The 20,935-nt window shown below is 42.4% G+C and overlaps 1 protein-coding gene across 5 annotated transcripts in view; it reads left to right on the top strand.

Moving 5' to 3' along the window:
• The window catches only part of LOC111156825 (sulfatase 1), a 176,605-nt gene that overhangs the window by 128,492 nt on the left and 27,178 nt on the right, over positions 1-20,935 (top strand). For all 5 annotated transcript variants that reach the window (XM_022517920.1, XM_022517919.1, XM_022517917.1 and 2 more), the window contains 7 exons: positions 1,871-2,021; positions 2,961-3,136; positions 4,464-4,592; positions 4,862-4,918; positions 5,639-5,768; positions 17,214-17,430; positions 19,636-19,882. In XM_022517920.1, the coding sequence (XP_022373628.1) occupies positions 1,871-2,021; positions 2,961-3,136; positions 4,464-4,592; positions 4,862-4,918; positions 5,639-5,768; positions 17,214-17,430; positions 19,636-19,882 (1,107 nt within the window). The remainder of the gene's footprint in view (positions 1-1,870; positions 2,022-2,960; positions 3,137-4,463; positions 4,593-4,861; positions 4,919-5,638; positions 5,769-17,213; positions 17,431-19,635; positions 19,883-20,935) is intronic.

The following is a 20,935-nucleotide window of genomic DNA, read 5'->3' as shown; positions in this document are numbered from 1 at the left end:
CATGTGCCTCTGTACTAGCACTTTTAAGTGATATAGAGATATAGAGATAGATAGATAGATAGATAGATAATAAATAGGTGATAGATGGATAGAGAGATGATTGATAATGATTAGATAGATAGAGATAGACAAATAGATCTGTTGTTCCTCAAAAGAGCTTTTTAAGAAAGGTACTATTATCCCCATTTACAGATGAGCAAAGTGAACTACACTTGCTTTTCCTACTCTGCAAATCTGCCCCTTTAAAAAGGAGTTGACTTACACTACTGAGCACAATTTATACAATTTTAGGGATAGTGTCTTCTGTGCTCACTGTTATGCTGGTATTTGTGCTGTTGTACTTCTGCTAGTTAACTAGCATCCAAGAAGCTCAGTGGTACCAAAACAGCATTTAAAAAAAAAAAAAAGATTTTATTTATTTATTTGAGAGAGAGAGACAGAGAGGGAGAACAGAGAGGGAGAGTAAGAGGCAGAAGCAGACTCCCCACTGAGCAAAAAGCCTGATGTGGGACTCGATCCCAGGACCCCGAGATCATGACCTGAGCCAAAGGCAGACACTTAACTGACTGAGCCACCCAGACACCCCAAAACAGCACTTTCAACTATCAAAAGTGAGATTTTGAAAATGTATAACAACAGGCAGCATTTATATTGTTCAGCATGCATAGGAATAGCCCAGTAAACAACTGTGTAGCTCAGAAATTCCAGGTTCACCCCAAGGGAAATTTGCGCTAGAGCAAACCAGCAGAGTTTATGGTAAATGCTCCTGAATTCACTCGGCTCACAGTGATTATTTCTCTAGGATTTTTCGGTTTTGGGTTTGGGGGTTTTTTTTTTTTTTGAGATTTTATTTATTTATTTTAAATTTATTTTTATTTTAGAGAGAGAGCAAGAAGGGAGAGGAGCAGCGGGGGGAGGGTACGGGAGGGGGAAAGAATCCCAAACAAAAGGACACTGAGACCATGACCTGAGCCTAAATCAAGAGTCGGACGCTTAACTGACTGAGCCACCCAGGCGCCCCTATTTCTCCAGTTTTGTAATATAAAAGATGGCACAGGAGGATGAGGTAGCAGCATCTAATGGTCAAGGGATTTGGGTTAGATCTCAAAAAGAAGGCAACATATTTTGTGGGTCTCCAATAAAATGTATGAGACACCACTTGGATTTCTGCAATAAATTAAATATAGGCTTGAACCCGCATGTTCAAGAGGAATAAGACCCACCTCCCTGTAGTTGACAAAAATTGTGTCTGCATGTGTATTGAATTGTCTATAAAAAGAATGGCTTTATGGATAAGCATGTATATGGCAGAAATAGATTGGCTTTAATTCCAGCACAGCCCATTAAATTAATGGTATCTATATATAAGGTTAGGAATGAGAAAAACTCATAGACTACATATGTAAGTAATCAATATAATAGCCCAGTAAAATCAAGAGGAAAAAAATACATTATTCCACATCTTTGTGACTATATCTAATAGCCTAATTAACTACAACATTTATAGAGTTAACATCACCATGAAAACATCTCCTTGTGTGTTACAGAATTTTATCTTTAGATCTTACATGATCATCCTGATGTCTTTTTACACATTTTATTCAATGAATTAAATGAACTTGCACTAATTACCTTTTTAGCTGCCCGTCTAGGTTTTATAAATTTGAATCCATATGCCTTTTGGGGATGTGTGATATTTGGGGTAGTGAAGTTTTGAGCTCTTCTTATAAACATAGAAGACCCGTGGGAGACAAAAATAGCAATGTCTAAATTACCTTTCCTAAATGATTACTTCACAACCTTCAACTTGAGATTTTTCTCTACCTGACTAAAATTATACATAGTAAGAATCCTTTCTGGGTATTTTCAGAACCCCTAGTTATAACTATGCACCAAACATGGATAAGCACTGGATTATGCAGTACACGGGACCCATGCTGCCCATCCATATGGAATTTACAAACATTCTACATCGCAAAAGGCTTCAGACTTTGATGTCGGTGGATGATTCTGTGGAAAGGGTAAGTACACAAACTTGCCTCAGTGACAGGTTTTGGTCCAGCTTCCTTTTAGATCCATTCTTCCTAATTCCGTCTTCGTCTCGTAGGTGTTTTCAAGACAGGGAGAGAGCCTGTGTGCGTGAATATGTGTACATGTGTGTTGAGTGACATTATCTTCCCTCCCTTATCTTGACCCCTTCTACTAGCTCTCCAGGCTTGGTTCTTTGGAGCCAGCAGCAAAGAAAGGACAAAATCAAAACACCGTAAGTCAAGAGCTACACTCACAAATACCTTCAAGAATTAGGCAAATAATGTAAATACCTAAAGCTGGTCTTGTATAAAGCGATAGGGCATGGCGGGGACTATGCAGCACTTTAAACGCCCACCTCTGTAACAAGGAGCAACTACTCAGCTCCAGCTTATTTTTCCTGCGTAGGAAAATAGATCCAGTATCATAAGTTCTTTTGACTTTTCAAAGGAAACCAGAAATACAAACATTTTATTTGAAATTTCCTGAATTTAAAAAAATAACAGAAGCCAAACAAAACATGCCCAGAGGCTGGATTTAGTTGGCTCAAGCTCCAAAGCAGCCTCTTCGTAATCCTTGAGAAAGAGTGATGATAAATTTTGCTTTAACAGTGGATTTTCGAAGTAAAACCTGTAAGTTAGGTGGCAGGGACTGGTTTGTAGAGTTTGTTGTTTGGTTTTTGTTGTTGTTTTTTTTTTAATGGGTGCACAAAAGCTTGAAGAACAATGTGCCAGATTCAAAAAAGTTACATTACTCTATTATTAGACATTTTCCCTCCAGGATTGTAAGCAACTGGAACATGTAGATAGTCATCATGTTTCTCAGCCTTGTTGAAGTGACACTTGCCTTTAACAAATAATGGGGAAGACTTTCGGGGAAAATCACGGCAACACTCTTGTTATCTTGCCCATCTTGTCTCCGTTGTATTTCAGCTGTATAATATGCTCGTGGAGACAGGGGAGCTGGAGAACACTTACATCATTTACACCGCTGACCACGGTTACCATATCGGCCAGTTTGGACTGGTCAAGGGGAAATCCATGCCATACGACTTTGATATCCGTGTGCCTTTCTTTATTCGTGGTCCAAGTGTAGAACCAGGATCCATGTACGTATTTCTCTGCTTGCAACATTTGGCTATCATGGCTTATGTGTATCTGAGATGATTCGATTATCAATCTCAGGGTCTGGTTTCTTTTCACCCAAAACAGAAAAGGGGGTAGGTAGGGGGAGGTTGGCCATTTAGAAAATGAAAATCTTAGTTTTTTTTCCCCTGCCACATGTTAAATTAACTGAAGTATGCTATTTAAAGAGAAAGGAAAATTAACTATCAATGACTAATTCTGCCAAATGGACCAAAATCCACATCTCACGGCCTGTGCTCACAGACATAGAATGGGATCGTTAGGGACATATCTGTACTTTCTTTGAATCAGACATACACTGTCTTTAAAAACAGAAACAAAAACTGAAACAGTGCCTGCCTCTAGTTGTTTTTTTTTTTTTTAATTATTACTAAAGAAAAATTTTTAAAGAAAATAAAATTTTTAAAAAGCATGATTTTCTTTTAGAAGAAAAAGTGGTCTGAAAGACTAGCGTTCTATTTCTGCTACTTGGGAAAAGTAGACAAGTATTATTTGGGAAAAATTAGACATGTCACTGCCTCCCTCTGCATCTCTCTTTTCCTGTTACAAAATGGGTTTTATGTTCCCTGCCATCTACATCACAATGTTCAGTGTAAAATAAGATTGCGTACATGAAACAAGTTATGGAAAGAGTTAAAGAAAAGAATCCAAGTGGAATTTCAAATCCGGAATGGTCCTTAAGGAGCATCCAGCCAGGACTACTACTTCTTTTTCTTCTCCTTCTCCTTCTTCTTCTTTTAAGATTTTACTAATTTGTTTGAAGGGGGGCATGCCAGCATGAAGAAAGAGGAGGGCAGAGGGTCAAGCAGACTCCCCACTGAGCGAGGAGCCCCATGCGGGGCTCAATCCCAGGACCCTGAGGTCACAACCTGAGCTAAAGGCAGACGCTTAACCTACTGAGCCACGCAGGCACTCCCCAGCCTAGACTCCTGATCTAACACAGAAGAAGCTTGGCACAGCACCAGTGCCTCTCAGAGTCCCTGATTCTGGAAGTGGCTGCATTGGGGCCCAGAACCCGGATATTCTGAATCTCCTCCATGTGCCTCCTCTGCCACTACATCTGGGAGAAGACGATAGTAGTAAAAGGGTTTCTTTGAAAGTTATTTTATCTCTTCAGGTCACTGGAAACACTTTGAGAATTGTCTGACCTAGGTGAAACAGTTTTATGTGTGAAAGACTAAGGTAGGGGGAAGAAGGTTGAAGGCCAAGAAGTATCGGTGTGGAGAAAGTGGCCCTCCATGCCACCCACACAGACATTAGTTCCAGGAGTGACCACTTGTCCCTTTGCAGAGTCCCACAGATTGTTCTCAACATTGACCTGGCCCCGACGATCTTGGACATCGCTGGGCTCGACACTCCTTCCGATGTGGATGGCAAGTCCGTCCTCAAACTTCTGGATCTGGAAAAGCCAGGTAACAGGTGTGTCCATTCGCTTTCCCTCAGTCAGCCCCAAGCGCCTCAGCCCCCAGAGCCAGCTGGCCACTGAAAGGAGTGAAGGCCAAGTACGTCTTGCCCATGAGAATCACCCTAAGCTGAGAATGTCTTGGCTGTTTGTGAACAGCATACTGATGGAGGGGCAGTCGCGGTCTGCGGGAAGCGAGAGGTGTTTCTTTAAATAAACTGTGAGCACAGATGCATGTGGAAAAACGTCCAGATACCAACAGTAAATATTATTATTTTGCTTTCAGGTTTCGAACAAACAAGAAAGCCAGAATTTGGCGTGATACGTTCCTCGTGGAAAGAGGGTAATTACTGGTTCCTGGGGTGCTTCTGGGAACCAGGCCTAGTGGGCAGCTCTCCCTGCTGAGTATTTTTCCCCCTTATTCCAGTTTACTAAGCATGCAGATTTCGTAAGCTTGGTCACAAGATTGAATGGTTTGCTACTCATTCTCCACTGGCTAGCACAGTAATGATTGTTGCATCAGAATTGTAAAGCATAAGTTCTCATACAACAGGACCAAAGTGTTGACTGTTGCATTTTTCTACCTCGGTTCTGAATCGGACCAGTCCATTCCTTCCTTCCCAAGTCCTGCCTCACCCTCTCCTTTCTCCTTCCTTTCTGTAAGTGCCTTTCCTAGTTTTAAGTACACATATGAGACTGTCATTTCCAGAGTCCCTTCTGGGTTTCCCCTTTTGATTCATAATCCTCATTGTCTCTCTTTTTTTTTCTGTACATATATTGAGAGAAAAGCATTTATATGAATCTAAAGCTAGACACTTATGCCCAAAATTTTGAAATTAATATTTTAGGGAGATAACGATTCTTCCTAGTACCTGGCTTATAATTTTCACAAAGGAGTCAGCAAATGTTGAGCTCCTATGGACAAGGTCTTATCATCTATTTCACGCCATTTGAAGAACATGGAGGAGTCATGCTGCAGAGGAGAAAAAGAGAAAAGGAAAATACACTGGGTGGGTAAATCAGATCATTTCTCACATCAGAAACTTCTTCTTTTCTGTCAAAGGAAGTTTTTACGTAAGAAAGAAGAATCCAGCAAGAATATCCAACAGTCAAATCACTTGCCCAAATATGAGAGAGTCAAAGAATTGTGCCAGCAGGCCAGGTACCAGACAGCCTGTGAACAGCCTGGGCAGGTGAGTGACATGGCTTGTCTTCACCACAGGTCACATGCTTCTTCATTTCTAATTTTAACAATTTCAACATATAAAATAATGTACATTTATATATAAATACGTTTTTCATAGTGGTCATGCAGTGCTCACTGTGACAGCTCTCCTCTGACTGAGAATTATCTAACTGGTCTAAGCTGGGCCTCCTCATCACTGCTTGGGCTCCCTTCAGTGAAAAAAAAGATGGTGCCCTCAGAGAAAACTAGATATCCACCCAACTAGCCAACACCAGTTCAATATATCACACATGTGAAATGGGTAGTCTGGTTAGAAAGATCAGAAACTTGGTTCCACCTGAGGAGTAGCCATCACCCTTTGGAGTCCTGTTAACTGGTTATCAAGAAGGGTCAAGAAACTACTTAGTCAAGATCCAGGGGTAGATGCTAAGCCCCTGGGCGGTGAACCACCCAAGAGACATGATCGGGTCTTCCCATCCTGTACTAAAGTCAGATGTCATCGAACCCACAGAGGAGGAGAGAATCATGACCAAGACTGGGAAGTGAAAAGGGAAGCCATATTGTGTTTGTTTATTATTTCTACTTCTGCTCACAAAATTTCTGACATCAACTATTTCATTAGAATGAATTATTTTTTATTAATGGAAATATTACTACAAATGGGGTGCCTGGGTATCTCAGTGGGTTGAGTGTCCAACTCCTGATTCTGGGGGAGGTCATGATCTTGGGGTTGTGAGATCGTGTCAGACTTCACACTCAATAGGGAGTCTGCTTGAGTTTCTCTCTCGTCCTCCTGCCCTTACCCACCCCTCTATCAAGTAAATAAACAAATCTTTTAAAAAAATTACTATAGAATTAAGGACTACCCAGAACACCAACTATTATCAATAAGAACTAAAGAAATACCATATGATGAATTAACACAGGCCTGTTTCTAACGAAAGTGAGAACATATGAATGCTAACTATTTAAAACACTCTTGATTGACATCTACACTAGCTAAAAGAAGTACTGTATCATGATGAGAGAGGAATTACCTAAGTCATTGAGACAAAATTGAAGGAAAGTGAAAAATAATAGTTATTACGCATTTGTCTTACATAAAGCACTATACATGGAGTTTAGTATGTATTAGCTCAGCTTAATCTTCATATCCGTCCAATGAGGTAGGCATTGTTGTTCCCATTTATAAATGGGCAGCTGGTGAGTGCAGAGCTGGGATCGAAATGAGTTGTAGGATTCAAAAACTCGGGCCACTTGCCGCCTTCCAAGGTCAGTTACATTAACGAGGCAAAGAGAAGTTCACATCTGTTCTGAGTCTTTTCTTCTCTTTAACTTATCTGACCTCTAGATAGCCACACAATTAGCCAATACCAGTTCAGGATACCAGGTACACGAAATGGATACACAGTCATTATTAAAATGACCTCATAAATGTAGGGCATCACAGTTGTACTGGTGATATGGTATCTAGCTTACTGAAGAGACATTCACAATAAACAACTTGAGCCTCATACTTTCTGTATTTCCTCATGACTTTTTGTCCTCAGGGATTCCTTTGAAATAGAAAAAGGTGGGGAGGGAGGTTGATGAAGGAAGGGATAAAACCAGGCCTTCATGGCGTTCTCGTAAGTCTTAATTTTCAAGTGTTTAGTGGAGAAGCTTAGACTTATTCATTATATTTTAATATGATGTCTTCAGATCCTTCTCAAGGAAGCTCTAAGTGTTATTATGACTAAAACCTCAGAATTGTTTTGTAGCTCTAAAATGATTTTTATGAGCCAGCCTCAATAGACTAATTTGCTTTTATTCAGGAGTTGGAAATGTTTGGTGTTAAATATATTTCACACGAATTGGTGATTCTGTTACTATTTTAGCCTTCCAAGTGGCAAGCATTACACCCTTTTGAGAATAAGGTACACTGCCTACCTTTCAGTATACAATTTTGCAAACCTCTCTCCATATGGCTTGCCCTGGAATTTTAATATATGTCCTAAAGGGCAAATGTAGTCTCAACTAGATTACGGCATGTTGGCACAAACTCTTCCCTCTTGTGAAATGCTAAATGTGTTAAGAATGTCACTTCATTTTTTCACAGTTTTCTAAATTTGTTTTGCCCGCCATGAAATGCTTTAATGCCTGGTTCCCTGAGATTCTCCTCTGCTGCTTTATTTCGATGTGAATCAGTCTGAATTTAGATTATATCACATGACTATATGTAAATGTTCGCAATAATTTCTTTTAGAAGTGCCTGAATTATTAGAATTCTCTAATTACACTCTACCCCGGATGGCGATTTCTTTCTTTCTATAGGTGATGCTCAAATTATAGCTTAAAAATCTGAGAACTTCTGGACATTTTTGAGCCTCTTCAAGTCAGTTACGGAAACTGTGGGTCAAACCTGATAGCTCGGTTGTATTCTACAGAATCTTTATGTTTTGGGACATGTGCTTTTTCTGTCTGGTTACTTTGAAGATTATCTTTTTAGTTACAGTATCAGTGACTTTTAAAACGGAGAAGTCCAGAAGAATGAGATTGTTTTGCTCTGGATCAAGGCATCAGTTAAGGCTAGAATGAACTCTAATCTAATCTCTTCTCTTGACACTGATTGCACACCTGGCCCGTGGCCTGCATCTCTTCCTCCGACCAAGGTTAACCAGCCCCATTCAAAGACAACACAATCTTCTCTTTGGTTTGACTCTGTACAGCATAGAGAGGAAAAACCCACAATACCAACCCCATTCTCTTCACTTCAACCCCCAAAGAAACGGTGTATTTCACCCATGCAACCATACCCCCCTGCTTGGTCCCCTAAGGACTGCTTGGCAAGGTCAATGTGGATGCACAAAGGAGGTAAATGAAGGAAAGAAAATAGGACATCACAAAGTTTGGGTTAGAATATTGGCATCCGCTACTTTTTACCTGTGTATTTGGGGACTGGATTAAGAGTCTTGGGTTTTCTATCCCTAAAGTTAAGAAAATTAATCTCAGTCTCATAAGGATTCTGTGATATCATATATGTAAAGTGCTAGATGAGTTACAAGGCTATGTGGAAATGTTGGGCGTTATTTCTGTTCCGGACCATCTTACCTGCTTTTTCATTCCTGTGAAGCCAACAGGGAATTCAAATGGGCTGGAATCCCAGACATTTGGCAATACTTCTTCCACTTTGTGAATAGAGCAAGCAGCAGGGACTAATTAAGACGGCATGGACATATGTGTTTGCATTACTTCTGTGTTCCTGAATTAATATGAGGCTGAATATGAATTCCCACCACTCTCTCAGCTGGCATTACACCCCCAAGCACATTATGTACAGATTTATGTATGACACACTATACACACACACACACACACACACACACACGTGCAGATCTCAGCTTCTATCTGAAAAGACTTTGGCTCAACAAAGAACACACATCAGTGATGCTCAATTCTGGCCACACCCTAGAATCACCTGGGCAGCTTTGGAAAATATCGATGTAAGGGCACCAGGGTGGCTCAATCAGTTAAGCGTCCAACTCTCGATTTTGGCTCAGGTCATGATCTCAGGGTTGTGAGATTGAGCCCCGCCTTGGGCTCCGCACTGGGCAGCCGGGGTGGGAGGGTTGGGGGGGGGTTGCGGGTTAAGATTCCCCCCCCCACCCTGTGCCTGGGGCGCCGGGGGGGGGGGGGTGGGGGGGGGTTGCGGGTTAAGATTCTCCCCCTCTCCCTGTGCCCCTCTCGAAAGAAAGAAAGAAGGAAAAGAAATATCAATGTATAGCCTCCCCCCCAACCAATCAGATTAATGGGTCAGAGGTGAGGTCAAGGTATCTGTATTTGTTAACATAGTTAAGAACCAGAGGTCTAGAGTCAGAGAATATTGAAGTTGGAAGGAGTCTTAGAAATCTCCTAGTTCAAAGGTATCCTTTTTCTAATAAGGACATTTAGATCCAGAAAACTTAAGCCACAAGCTCAAAGTCAGAACCTGCAACTCTTCACTCCCAGCTTCATCCTTTCTTCCCCAGAACATGCTGCCTCTTCAAAAATGTAACAGAGTAGATTTTCTCTTTGAAATTATAGATGGCATTTGCCTGGCGGAAGCCACACGAGTTTAGGACCCACTTAGAGCATCTAGGGAAGTGGTTCCCAAGCCCTGCACATTAGAATCACAGAAGCAGCTTTACAAATGCTGATGTTCAAGCTTCACTCCAGACAAAGGAACACAGAATCTCTGGGGATGAGACCCAGACACCCCGTGATTGTTTTCTAGCTCCAGGGTGATTTCTTTGAGCAGCCAGGACTGAGAATCATTCATGCCAGGAAAAAGTTACTCTATGTTTCCCCTTCTAGGTATAGGGATTGACTCCTTAAATAGGAGTTACATAAAAGAGAAATTCCCGAGGCCTTCAGTTTTGGAGTACATTTCATCTATTCTCTGTTGTTTGAAAAAAGCTTGTTTTTCTCTTTGATAAAGAAAATTTCATGTCCATTGCGAGTTGTTAAATTCCAGCAACCTGACAATTTCATTTGCCTTTCTACTATTGTGTCAATATGAAATCAAAGATTTGTTGACCATTACGGAAGAACCCCAGATCAAGCAAGCGGGTACTACTTGGGAAATTAGAATGTGGCTTGTCGAATGTCCTAGTTTAGCTCCAGGATTTATGTTCTCATCCCAAAATTATCCCTCTGACCACAGATCCTCAACCTTTTGTGACCAGCTGCAGAGGAGGAATAAAAGGCAGTTACCAGTAAGATCGGGCAAGTTTGCCAGGAACTGACAGCCTGTTTCCAGAAACTCACTGAGCCCTGGCTAAAATTTCAGCATGGCTCACAGACCCTTGCCCACAGCCCTCCTTATTCCAGAGGGACGGCCCCAAGGACCAAGCCCCAGTGCCACCCTCTGGCTGAACGCTTGTCTGCATGGAGCTCAGCACCGCCCACCCAGCCACAAACCCTTGCCTCCTCCCCGCTTCAACCTGCACTGAAGGACATTTCTGAATAGTTGTGCCTCTCGATGTTTTGACTTCTGTGCATTTTTTAAAACACAAACCACAGGCTTAAATGTCAAACCATAATTAATGATGCCCCAAACGAGTCAGAAAAAAGACAAACATAAGGCCATTTTACTTATAAACTACCTAATGCGGCCACACCCGATTCAATTTACACTCTTGCTTCCCACTACTCCAGAACACAGCCGGCTCTGGGCAGGATCCCCTTCTCCCTGCTTGTAAACAGAGAATTCTCGTCAGCGGCAGCTGTAAGCTGTTGCCTCTGCTTCCCAAATGCTATTCCCTCTACCAAGGCTGTTGACGAGCCTCACATTCTACCACTCTTTTTTTATTGGGGTCCTAATCAATTGGGATTGCATCCTGGGTCCACTGCTTTCTTGCTACGTGACCAGGGGCAAGTTACTCAATTTAACTCCGCCTCAGTTTCTTCATCTTGAAGATGGGCATAATAATAAGTACCTGCCTCAGAGGGTCACAGTAAAGGTTATAAGAGATAAGTGTATTAAACACCTAAACCACTACCTGGCACATAATAAGCACTCGACAAATACGGGCTATCACTTGTTGGCCAAGGTCAGTGTACCAGTTGTGCTTTCCCCAGACTGTAAGAACAATACTCCTTTCGACCTTTCATTATTGACTTTTACAAAGGATTATCCAGATGAAAATCTGAAGGAAGAAATATTTTCTCCTGTTTCTCTTTCCTTTCCATTTCTTCTCCCCTCTCCCATCTCACCCTATTTCAAAGAAGACAGGAAATAAATCTTAGCACAAGTAACTCTACTTAGACTGGTGAGAAAATCTGACAATGGCTTCGGCTAAGTAGCAATATGAACGAGGATGTTTATATGGTACTTTTATAGTCCCAGTGTTGAGATGAAATTCTAAATGCATGTCCACAGGCAGGTAACTGTGTTTTACGATATTGGTACCGGCCTGAAGGTTAACCAGGTTATCCCAAAATTACTTTGGAGAACATGATTTGACCTGCATTATGACCAAATCCACATAATAAGACATATAATGATGACAAATAATCCACGTGTGTTTGTGTGTATGTGTGTGTAAAATTAAGCTTTCATTGCAGTGTACTTTTGAAAAAGCTGTAGCCAAATTTTTTTGTTTCTTGTTCATGAATAAGTAGGCATAAATAAGAATATAGAACATTCTTAATCAATCTGAAAAATATCTGCAATTAAAAATGTAGAAACTAAAAAAAAAAATGTAGAAACTATAATGATTATCTGGTAGGTACTTCAGGAAAGGGAAGTAACCAGAGCTCTATCTTCAACTAATATTATGCTAGGCACTTTACACAGAACATTTTATACCTGAAAATTACTCTGTAGAAGAGACCTTATGCTCATTTTAAATATAAGGAGACTAAAGCTCAGATGGGAAAGTCACTTGCCCGAAGTCACAGAGCTGGAGGTATGACAAGTCTGAGTTCAAACCAAGATCTGTGTGATTCAAACCCACAGTCTCCCCACTAAATAGTAATTATTGTATTATATACAATTTGCAAGCATGAAACATGAACTTGCGCAAGGATTGGATAACCGTTGTTAAAGGTCAATTATAATAGTATTGCTCTGGATTTATATAGTGCATCGTTTTCTCAGAACTCCAAAAATATTCAACGACTTATTCTCATGGCATATCCTTGAGGCCAGGAGAAGCAAGTATTATTTTACTAGATGTGGAATCTGGAAGAACAAAAAGATTCTGTAATTTGCTCAAGGCCGTAGAGTTAGCAGGAAAACAAAATGAAAATGGAGGTCTTCACATCCCAAACCCAATACTTACCTTCATATCCCTAATCCAATACTTGCCTCCATTAAAAATGACTACCTCTCATTAAGTTTGCATAAGACCAGGTTAAGTAATAAACTTAACTTGTGTGTACAGAGGGCGATAGTCTATGAAATAATAACAATAATAATAACAATAACTGCCTTTGTTGGGTGTCTACCGAGTACTGAGTTCTTCCTGCTCCTGAATGAGTTCTAATACTCACGAAGCTTGATGGTAGAGCTGACTTGCTCAAGGACACATAGTGATGTGAGAAAGCTGATAGTCGAAACCAGACTTTTCTAGGTTTGAAAGTCCAGACTTCTGCCACTGAGCCACATCGACATGGATATGAAATGCCATTCTCAAGTTCCAGGAGGAATATGGGTGATATTCACCACTACAAAATCCTACTCCATCAAATGAGTTATGGTAGCACTGTAGGTTATAGTGGTGATTACGTGGATAAATTTATATAAAGTGCTCTAGACCAGTACCTGGCATCAAGAGTTCCACAGGTGATGATAATGATGTTGAAGGGAATTGATTGAAGGGCATTTGTCTCATTTCCATTAGGTTTGATTCCCCCAAACAAGCTACACACATGAATCCTTGTATCAAAAGGGCCAGCCATCTCTTCTTCATCACATGTTATTTACATATAAGTGTAGACAGTCAATCAAGGCCACCAAGACACGATTACTAAACAGAGTGGTTTGATGCTGAGCTAACGTCAGAGAACAATTCAGGAGTGTGACACATGGTCCTTGCCTTTAATTTGAAATTCCAGTGTGGTTGGAAAGGCTAAAATGAAATCCTAATATAAACTTACAAAATTATTTCAATAGTGTAATTGAGCCCCTCTCTTGCCGAATGCGTGCAGAAATCACTGTGGAATGAATGTACGTGAAGTGATCGGTACAGACGGAGTCAGAGATGCAGGAGAAAAACCGAGAGGATGTCCCACGAAGTGGCAGAGGAATTTACGGAAGGGGAGAGTGGTTCAGGGAAGATGGACAGTGGATCTGGCAGTTCACTGATTCACTGATAAATTTCCAGAGAGTAGATAAGAGGGAGCAAGTATGCCATCTGTACCTCGGCGCAGGCGCGTGTTCAACAAAGCACATCCGGGAGGCTGAACCGCGTCCCCTGAGAGGTTGCCTCCTCTGAGTCCCCGCTCCCATCTGGTTGCTGCAGCTCTTAGGCAATGCCAATCATTGCCTCTCTTTCTTTTGAGCATTTAAGGGGCTTGTGGCATGAGTTTCAGAGCAATTCCCTGAGATTTTTAAAGCCGCTCGCTAATGACTCTATTAATAGGGTCTACAGCTTGTTCAAAGGGCCCACGGTAGAGAAAATCATTGGCATTTTTCTCTGTAGCTCTTGTTTTATACAAGAATGTGTATAGGTGTATACATGTGGGTATATGTGTGTGTATGTATGCATCCATATACGTATGCCTATAGTATATGCGGATATATGCATGTATGTACGTATACATTAATATATGTGTGCATATAATATATGTGGGTATATGCATGTGTGTATGTATGCATCCATATACGTATACCTATAGTATAAGCGGGTATATGCGTGTGTATGTACGCATCCATATATACATGCATATTCGATTTGTGAGATATATGATCCGTACCCGGGATGGTGCCAGATCTCAGGTTTGGTTAAATTCATCTCTTCAGGAAAGAAACACCCCTTCCCTTCACCTCTGCCCTGTAGGACATTAGTGAGGAATTTGGCTAATGGGGAAAAGCAGTTTGGATTCCAGATAGACCAAATCATTAAAAATTCTGCCTAGACTTTCTGTTCTAGAGGAATCTACTTGTACCCTCAGCTCTTCAGGTCACACACAAAAAATAGAATTTTTTAAGGCATCGTGAGTATAAAACTAGGAGGGTTTTCACTGTAGTTACGTGTTTTAAAATTCACTGTTTATACTGAAATTGAAAAAACTTCGAGCTACAAAAGACACAAGACCATTATTTTTCAAGAATAAAGTTAACCATATTTTTCTGTCTGGTAGAAAATAGAGCATTTCTTAAGCCTTTACGAGGCTGAATTGTGGATCCCCCGGCCACTGTTTCTGCTAGATTATACATCAAGTAGCAAACTCTTAGCTTTGGGATGCTTGAGTTAGAGATTACCCAGATTGATGGACAAGTCCTCAACCATCTGGATTTAAGACAAATACAGATCTAGAATGACACTCAAGCACCACCGATTCCCAGTTTTTCTGGAGCTTTGAAAGCTTACGGATTATTCTGCTGACACTTCCTGTCAGCAGAAATTCTATTCTATTCTATAGGGTATATAGAACGATACACAGAATGATAGTTTCTGAGAACTATTTTTTTTTTCCTGAGAACTATTTTTGAGAATTTCACGGCACCTCCTCCCAGCTCATGAGATGTGTCTAGAAGGGCTACAAACCCAGGCTTGAAAACCACTGGTCTCCACGTTGAATGACAGAACCCTGCCGCAGGCCACACACAGCTTTGTGCTCAACCTTTATAAACACTAAGTTCCCTCACTTGTCAGCTAACTGTGGAGAGAAAGTAAGGAAAACTGGTTACTCTTACAGAAAGCACGTAGTCCTGCCTGTAGAGACAAGCCGGTAGTATTCCTCTGTTGCAGCTGGAGTCGTCTTCTGATGCAATTACATCAGTACCTTTCTAGACACAATTTCCTTTGCATACCCAGGCCGCAACATGCATATGGCCCTCTCAAAGACTCATCCTTCTGAGCTGCTTAGACCCACAAATACCTCTTTTGCCCCTGCCATGGGTCCCAGCTGCAGAAAGTTCCAGGGACCAGATGCAAATTGAAGTTATTTGTTCTTAACCCCAACTGCACATTGGATTCACCAGGAGAGCTTTGGAAACTCCCAGTGCCCAGCCATGTGTGAGAACCACTGAGCTCACATAACTCCCCAGTGCCTAATCAACTTGACTTTGCTTTTTTTTTTTTCAGTTAAATCATCTCTAACTTAGTGGGTCCTCGACTATTCTTGTCTGTGTTGCCTTTTCATGGCTTTGTGAATAGAGTTAGTCACCTTGTCTCTTGAGCCTGCTTCTCTGGATGGAGGGGATAGACATTGAGGAGGATATACTGGTCAAGCCACAAAGAAGATTGTCATCTGATGTCACTGGAAATGACCAAAATCAGTAGCACCAAGAGGGTGTGGGGGTAAAGCAAGATCACAGCCCAAGCCCTATAAACCAGGGATTTGGGAACTCTGTGGTAGAGACACAAGGCGGTTCTGATAATTCAACACTTACAGAGGGCACATGGCTCCAGTAAGAGAAAGTAAGCCAAGACTATACCTCGCTCCACGGTGAGTGTTTGAACCCCATTTTGTACACAAGGGTCGCTTGCTCACCAGGACCTCTGGGACCTTTGACTAAACTTTACCTTGCATTAGGTCACTTGGAGATTAAAATATAATCCAAAGTATGGTACAGGTACAAGGCCGGGATGGGGGGAGGGCGCATCTGAGATCATTTCACGGTGGTGCAGGGAAAACCATCTTTTACTGGATGATTTTTTTATTTACTGAAAATATGTAACTCATGCAACAAATGCATAATTTGACAGGTACTGTTGCTTTGGCCACTGATTAGAAATGTATCCATTTAAGGAAAGGTATCAGTAATTGTATACAGGTGATACTCTTCTCTGGAACAAAAACCAGAGACAGAAGTTGGCTCACACTACGTGATAGCATGGTCAACTTCAATTCAGGGTCAGTGTTCTTCCCAAACTACCATTTGAGGGAGCGAGTAGGGGGAAAAGAAAAAAAAAGGGGAAGGTTATTCAGTCTTTAAGTAAGATATGGAGGAGCTCATGAAATGCCGCCAAGGTGAAATGCTCTTCTTTCAGCCAGATTGCTATTCAAGAAGCATGGGCGGGAGGTGAATGGGACACTGAAGCCCAATGCTGGGTCCTGTTGATCTAGAGTTGAGCCCGCAGTGTCTGCAGTGGGCTTGGTAGAAGGCTCAAAGGAGAAAACCCTGGGCCAGCTCCCCCATGCCCGTCTCTTGGGAAGGTGAACGATGTGTCCTCCCGAGCAGCTTGCTCTGCCGGGCGTGCAGGGTCTGTAGAAGGCTAAGAAGAGGCCCAGAGAAGACCTGACACGCTGGCTCATGCCGTGTGAAAGCTGGTCCTCTTGCTCCATGTAGACTCTGATTAAACTCATCTCTGTCTTCCACGGTTCGAGGCAGAAACTCGGGGTCCCAAGAACAAAGCAGCCAAGTGTGTTTCTCCAGAGAAAGAGGGGTCTGGCGAAAACAGCCCTGACAGCTGGGTTCTGTGGCTTGGCGAATTAAGGGCTTTTACATGTTTCATTCAAGACTCTGTTTAGTCTGGATACCGGGGATTTATATATCAATTTTTGGCTCTACTGTCACGGAGGTGGTTCTGATTTCTAGTGATTTCGTTGTCATCCGCAGTTGCCTCCAGTGAGAGAAAGAGCTAAGAGAACCGGGGTTAGGGGGGTCTGGACTGAATGGCAGGCTCAGTTAGAAGCTTGCCTTTCTTGCTTGGCTCTCCTTAAGGGGGTTTCTCATGCTGCCCCAAACCTAAGGTAGCCGTCCTTAATCAGAAACACCTGGAGCGGGATGGGTAACCCGCTTTCACATTGGCTTTTGCAGAAGTGGCAGTGCATTGAGGACACATCTGGCAAGCTTCGAATTCACAAGTGTAAAGGATCCGGGGACCTGCTCACGGTCCAGCACAGCACGAGGAACCTCTACGCTCGCGGCTTCCTGGACAAGGACAAAGATTGCAGCTGCGGAGAGTCTGGCTATCGTGGAGGCAGAAGCCAGAGGAAGAGTCAAAGGCAGTTCCTGAGAAACCAGGGGACCCCCAGTAAGCTTCGCGCGGGGGCCCTCTCAGGGGAAGGCAGAGTGCTCTGCCGATGGACAACAGGGAGACGAGAAAGGCTTGCTCCGTCTACGTTTGAGATCTTATCCATGCAGAGGTTTAGCGCCAAAAGCAAAGAATTGTTCTGTTTAGAAGAGCGAAGCTAAGTTGAAATCTGGGGTTTGTGGACATTTTAACTTAAGCATAGAATGAAAATATATTCAGTAAAAGTACTAGACACAAACTATACACACACCTAAAAGAGCTAAAAAGGGGTAACAGGTGTGGGGAGGAGCAGAGGGTATAGTTTAGGTGAGTTTTAGTTTACATGAATACTAATGTTCTGATTTGTCTGCCTTGAGCTGCTCTTAAAAAAAAAAGGAGGAAAATAAAAATTCGAGGTTTCATTGCTTATAGATTTAATAAGAAAAATATAAATACTTTTTTTAAAGGTACATCTGTTGTAGGACAGTATTTTTTTTTTTTTAGTTCTGGTTGACTGGCAGGGTCAAACTAGTCAAATTCAGCATGAAAAGCACTGCCTAGCATTTTCTTTATAAAAATTCTATCAGGCAACTATGAAATTCCTGTGATTATACAGATGTGAAAACCCAGTCTGGCACCTTCCCTAAAAGAATGAGAGTCTAGTGCCATCTAGTGGCAGATTAGGAAAAGTGACTCATTTCTGTGGCAATTCTTTTCTATACTGATTTGGAAATGAGTAAAATACATTTTCTGTGTTGTTGTTTTAAGTAGGCTGTACACACAACGTGGGGTTTGAACTCACGACCCCAAGATCAAGAGTCGTGTGCTCTACCGACTGAGACAGCCAGCTGTACCCTCATTGTAAATTAGGAAATCAATCACTAGAACAATAGGGGCTCTTAGCGCTGGCTTTTTTATCCTAGACCTCACAGATGGATTTTAAGGGATCGTGAGCCTTCTAACATTTTATCCAAAATGATAAGTCTATTCTGTATATATGTGCACATTTTTCTGGATGTCCCTAACTTTCAACACATTCTTAAATTAATCCCTAACCCAAAGGCTAAGAATGATTGATTTAAGAGATCTTTTTTCCTCCCTAAGAGAAAATGCCAGGTTTAATCATTTACACAAAGATATCAAACGGAAAGCCGGAAGGGGCAGCCTCCCCAGCAGTGACCACGAACACTGATTTTGTCCGACATTGAACACAAATGGAGATGCCTGGGGCCATGCTTTCAAACCATGTAGAATCTCACCTATTTGAGGGCAGGAGTTGCTCATGAGCACACTCAGTGCCCTGCTTACTGTCACAGAGGTGTTTCCTCCTCTGGGAACTGCCATCATGGCGGGATCCTGTGGCAAGTGCCATTCTGAGTCCATGGCCTGGGTGTTCTCTTCTTCCTATTTTAGCAGCAGGCTGGAGAAAGAGGGCCGCATGAGTATGTCCCCTCGGAGCCAAAGTGCATCTGGTAAGGAGGGGCCAAGGTTTATGCATTAAAGCCCGTGTCTAGCACACTATGAGCCTTGACCACGTCTACAGACCAGAATCCATGCTGGCCTCTCCCTGGCATTGCTCTCCATCTGCCAGGTATTAGAAGTCAGCTGCCTGATAAAGGCATTTGCAAAATTTAATTTTTCTCTATTTTTTTGTACAAATAGAAGGTGTCAAGAACATGTACCCTTTTGTAAAAGCAGCCCAGCGTTGTAGAAAGACTGTGGCCTTTAGAATCTGGTAGATTAGAGCCCTGGCTCCCACAGCTGTTGGCTCCATAACCTTGCAAAATGTAAGCAGCGTTCAGAGCTTCAGTTTTTCCGTCCGCAAGAATCATCACACCAAATTTATGAGTCTGTTCTGGCAATCTAATAAGTTTTTTCTTAATATAAGGATTTATTATAATAATACAGGTCTTCCAAGATTGTGGATTAGAGATAAATATGAACTGAATAATATATAGCAAAGGTCCAGTCAATGAGAGTCAGTATTATGATTAATACCATAATTGGGAATATAGATTTATGCAAACAAACTGCCTTAGCAGTTCACGTTGAAAACGCAGTATGGAAGTTCACAGCTTGCTGTGAGTGGAAAGGATCTTAGACGCACCCCCCCCTCCACTGGAGGGACGAAGAGCTAAGGCCAGGGGATCGTGCCATCCATCCACTGCTATGCAGCGCCCAAGCCCAGACAAGAGCCCATGTTAATGCGTATTCCCTTATTTCCAGAGTACAAGCCCAGATTTGTCCATACCCGGCAAACACGTTCCTTATCCGTCGAATTTGAAGGCGAAATATATGACATAAACCTGGAAGAAGAGGAATTGCAAGTGTTGCGACCCAGAAACATTGCCAAGCGCCACGATGAAGGCCACAGGGGGCCCGGAGATCCCCAGGCTGCCGGAGATGGGGACGCAATGCTGGCAGACAGAGACAATGCCCTGGGCCTGCCCACCACCATCCGAGTGACCCACAAGTAGGAAGGCTTTAGGTGTTCTCAGGGGCTGCGTTCCCAGTCATCCTCCCCTCTCCATTATCACTGTCTTGCTTCTTTTATTATTATTATTATTAAAGATTTTTATTTATTTGACAGAAAGAGAAATCACAAATAGGCAGAGAGGTAGGCAGAGAGAAGGCGGGGGGAAGCAGGCTCCCCACTGAGCAGAGTCCCCGATGTGGGACTCGATCCCAGGACCCTGAGACCATGACCTGAGTCGAAGGCAGAGGCTTAACCCACTGAGCCACCCAGGCACCCCACTCTTTTGCTTCTTCATAAAAAGTGATATTGCTCAGCTGTATAGGGTCCAGAGGTTGGCCTGCAGAACAACTGGAGTTTAAAGAAGCAAGGGGGCGTCCACACAGTCATACATTTGGACACATGCTTTGGGTTCAGTTTCACATGAAGGCTGATCTGCTGGGAATTTAGCCAAAGCGGTTCTATCACATCTTAACTTAGCAGGCATGGAGCTCTGCCCTTGAACAGTTACCTTTATGGGAGTCTAGGAAATAGATAGAAACCAAGACTGGCACTGTAGAGGCTCAGAGGAGCTGTACACTCATACCCCAAAGGAGGACTGAGAGTCCAGGAGAAGCTTCTGGAGAGATGGGATGTGGTGGGAATGGAGGTAAGATGCAGAAACACCTAATTAACCAGGGAAGATCCCAGAGGGCAGTGAGGGCCTCAGGAATCATAGAGACAGGGAAGGAGACGATTATCCCACAGCTGTAATGTACCACCTCGGTTCTCCATTTCCTTCCAGAATCGTTACTCTCATGAGAGAGAAAATTTTTCTTTCTGAATTTAGTAGCCAGGGTTTTTTTCTTTCTCATTCTATCACTTTGGGGAGGCCCAGTATTACGAGCTCTGGCAGGATTTTTATCTTTGGGACTGGTCTTCCCGTGCCTGTGCAGTTGACCTTGAACAAGACAGGGATTGGGGACACAGACCCTCCCCCTATTCCACAGTTGAAAATCCACTTATAACTTTTGACTCCCCAGAAACTTAACTGCTAGTGGCTTACGGTTGACC

Source organism: Enhydra lutris, unplaced genomic scaffold (genome assembly GCF_002288905.1).
Source record: "Enhydra lutris kenyoni isolate GAN:26980312 unplaced genomic scaffold, ASM228890v2 scaffoldscaffold49, whole genome shotgun sequence".
Lineage (NCBI taxonomy): Eukaryota > Metazoa > Chordata > Mammalia > Carnivora > Mustelidae > Enhydra > Enhydra lutris.
This window is presented reverse-complemented; position numbering and strand designations above follow the sequence as displayed.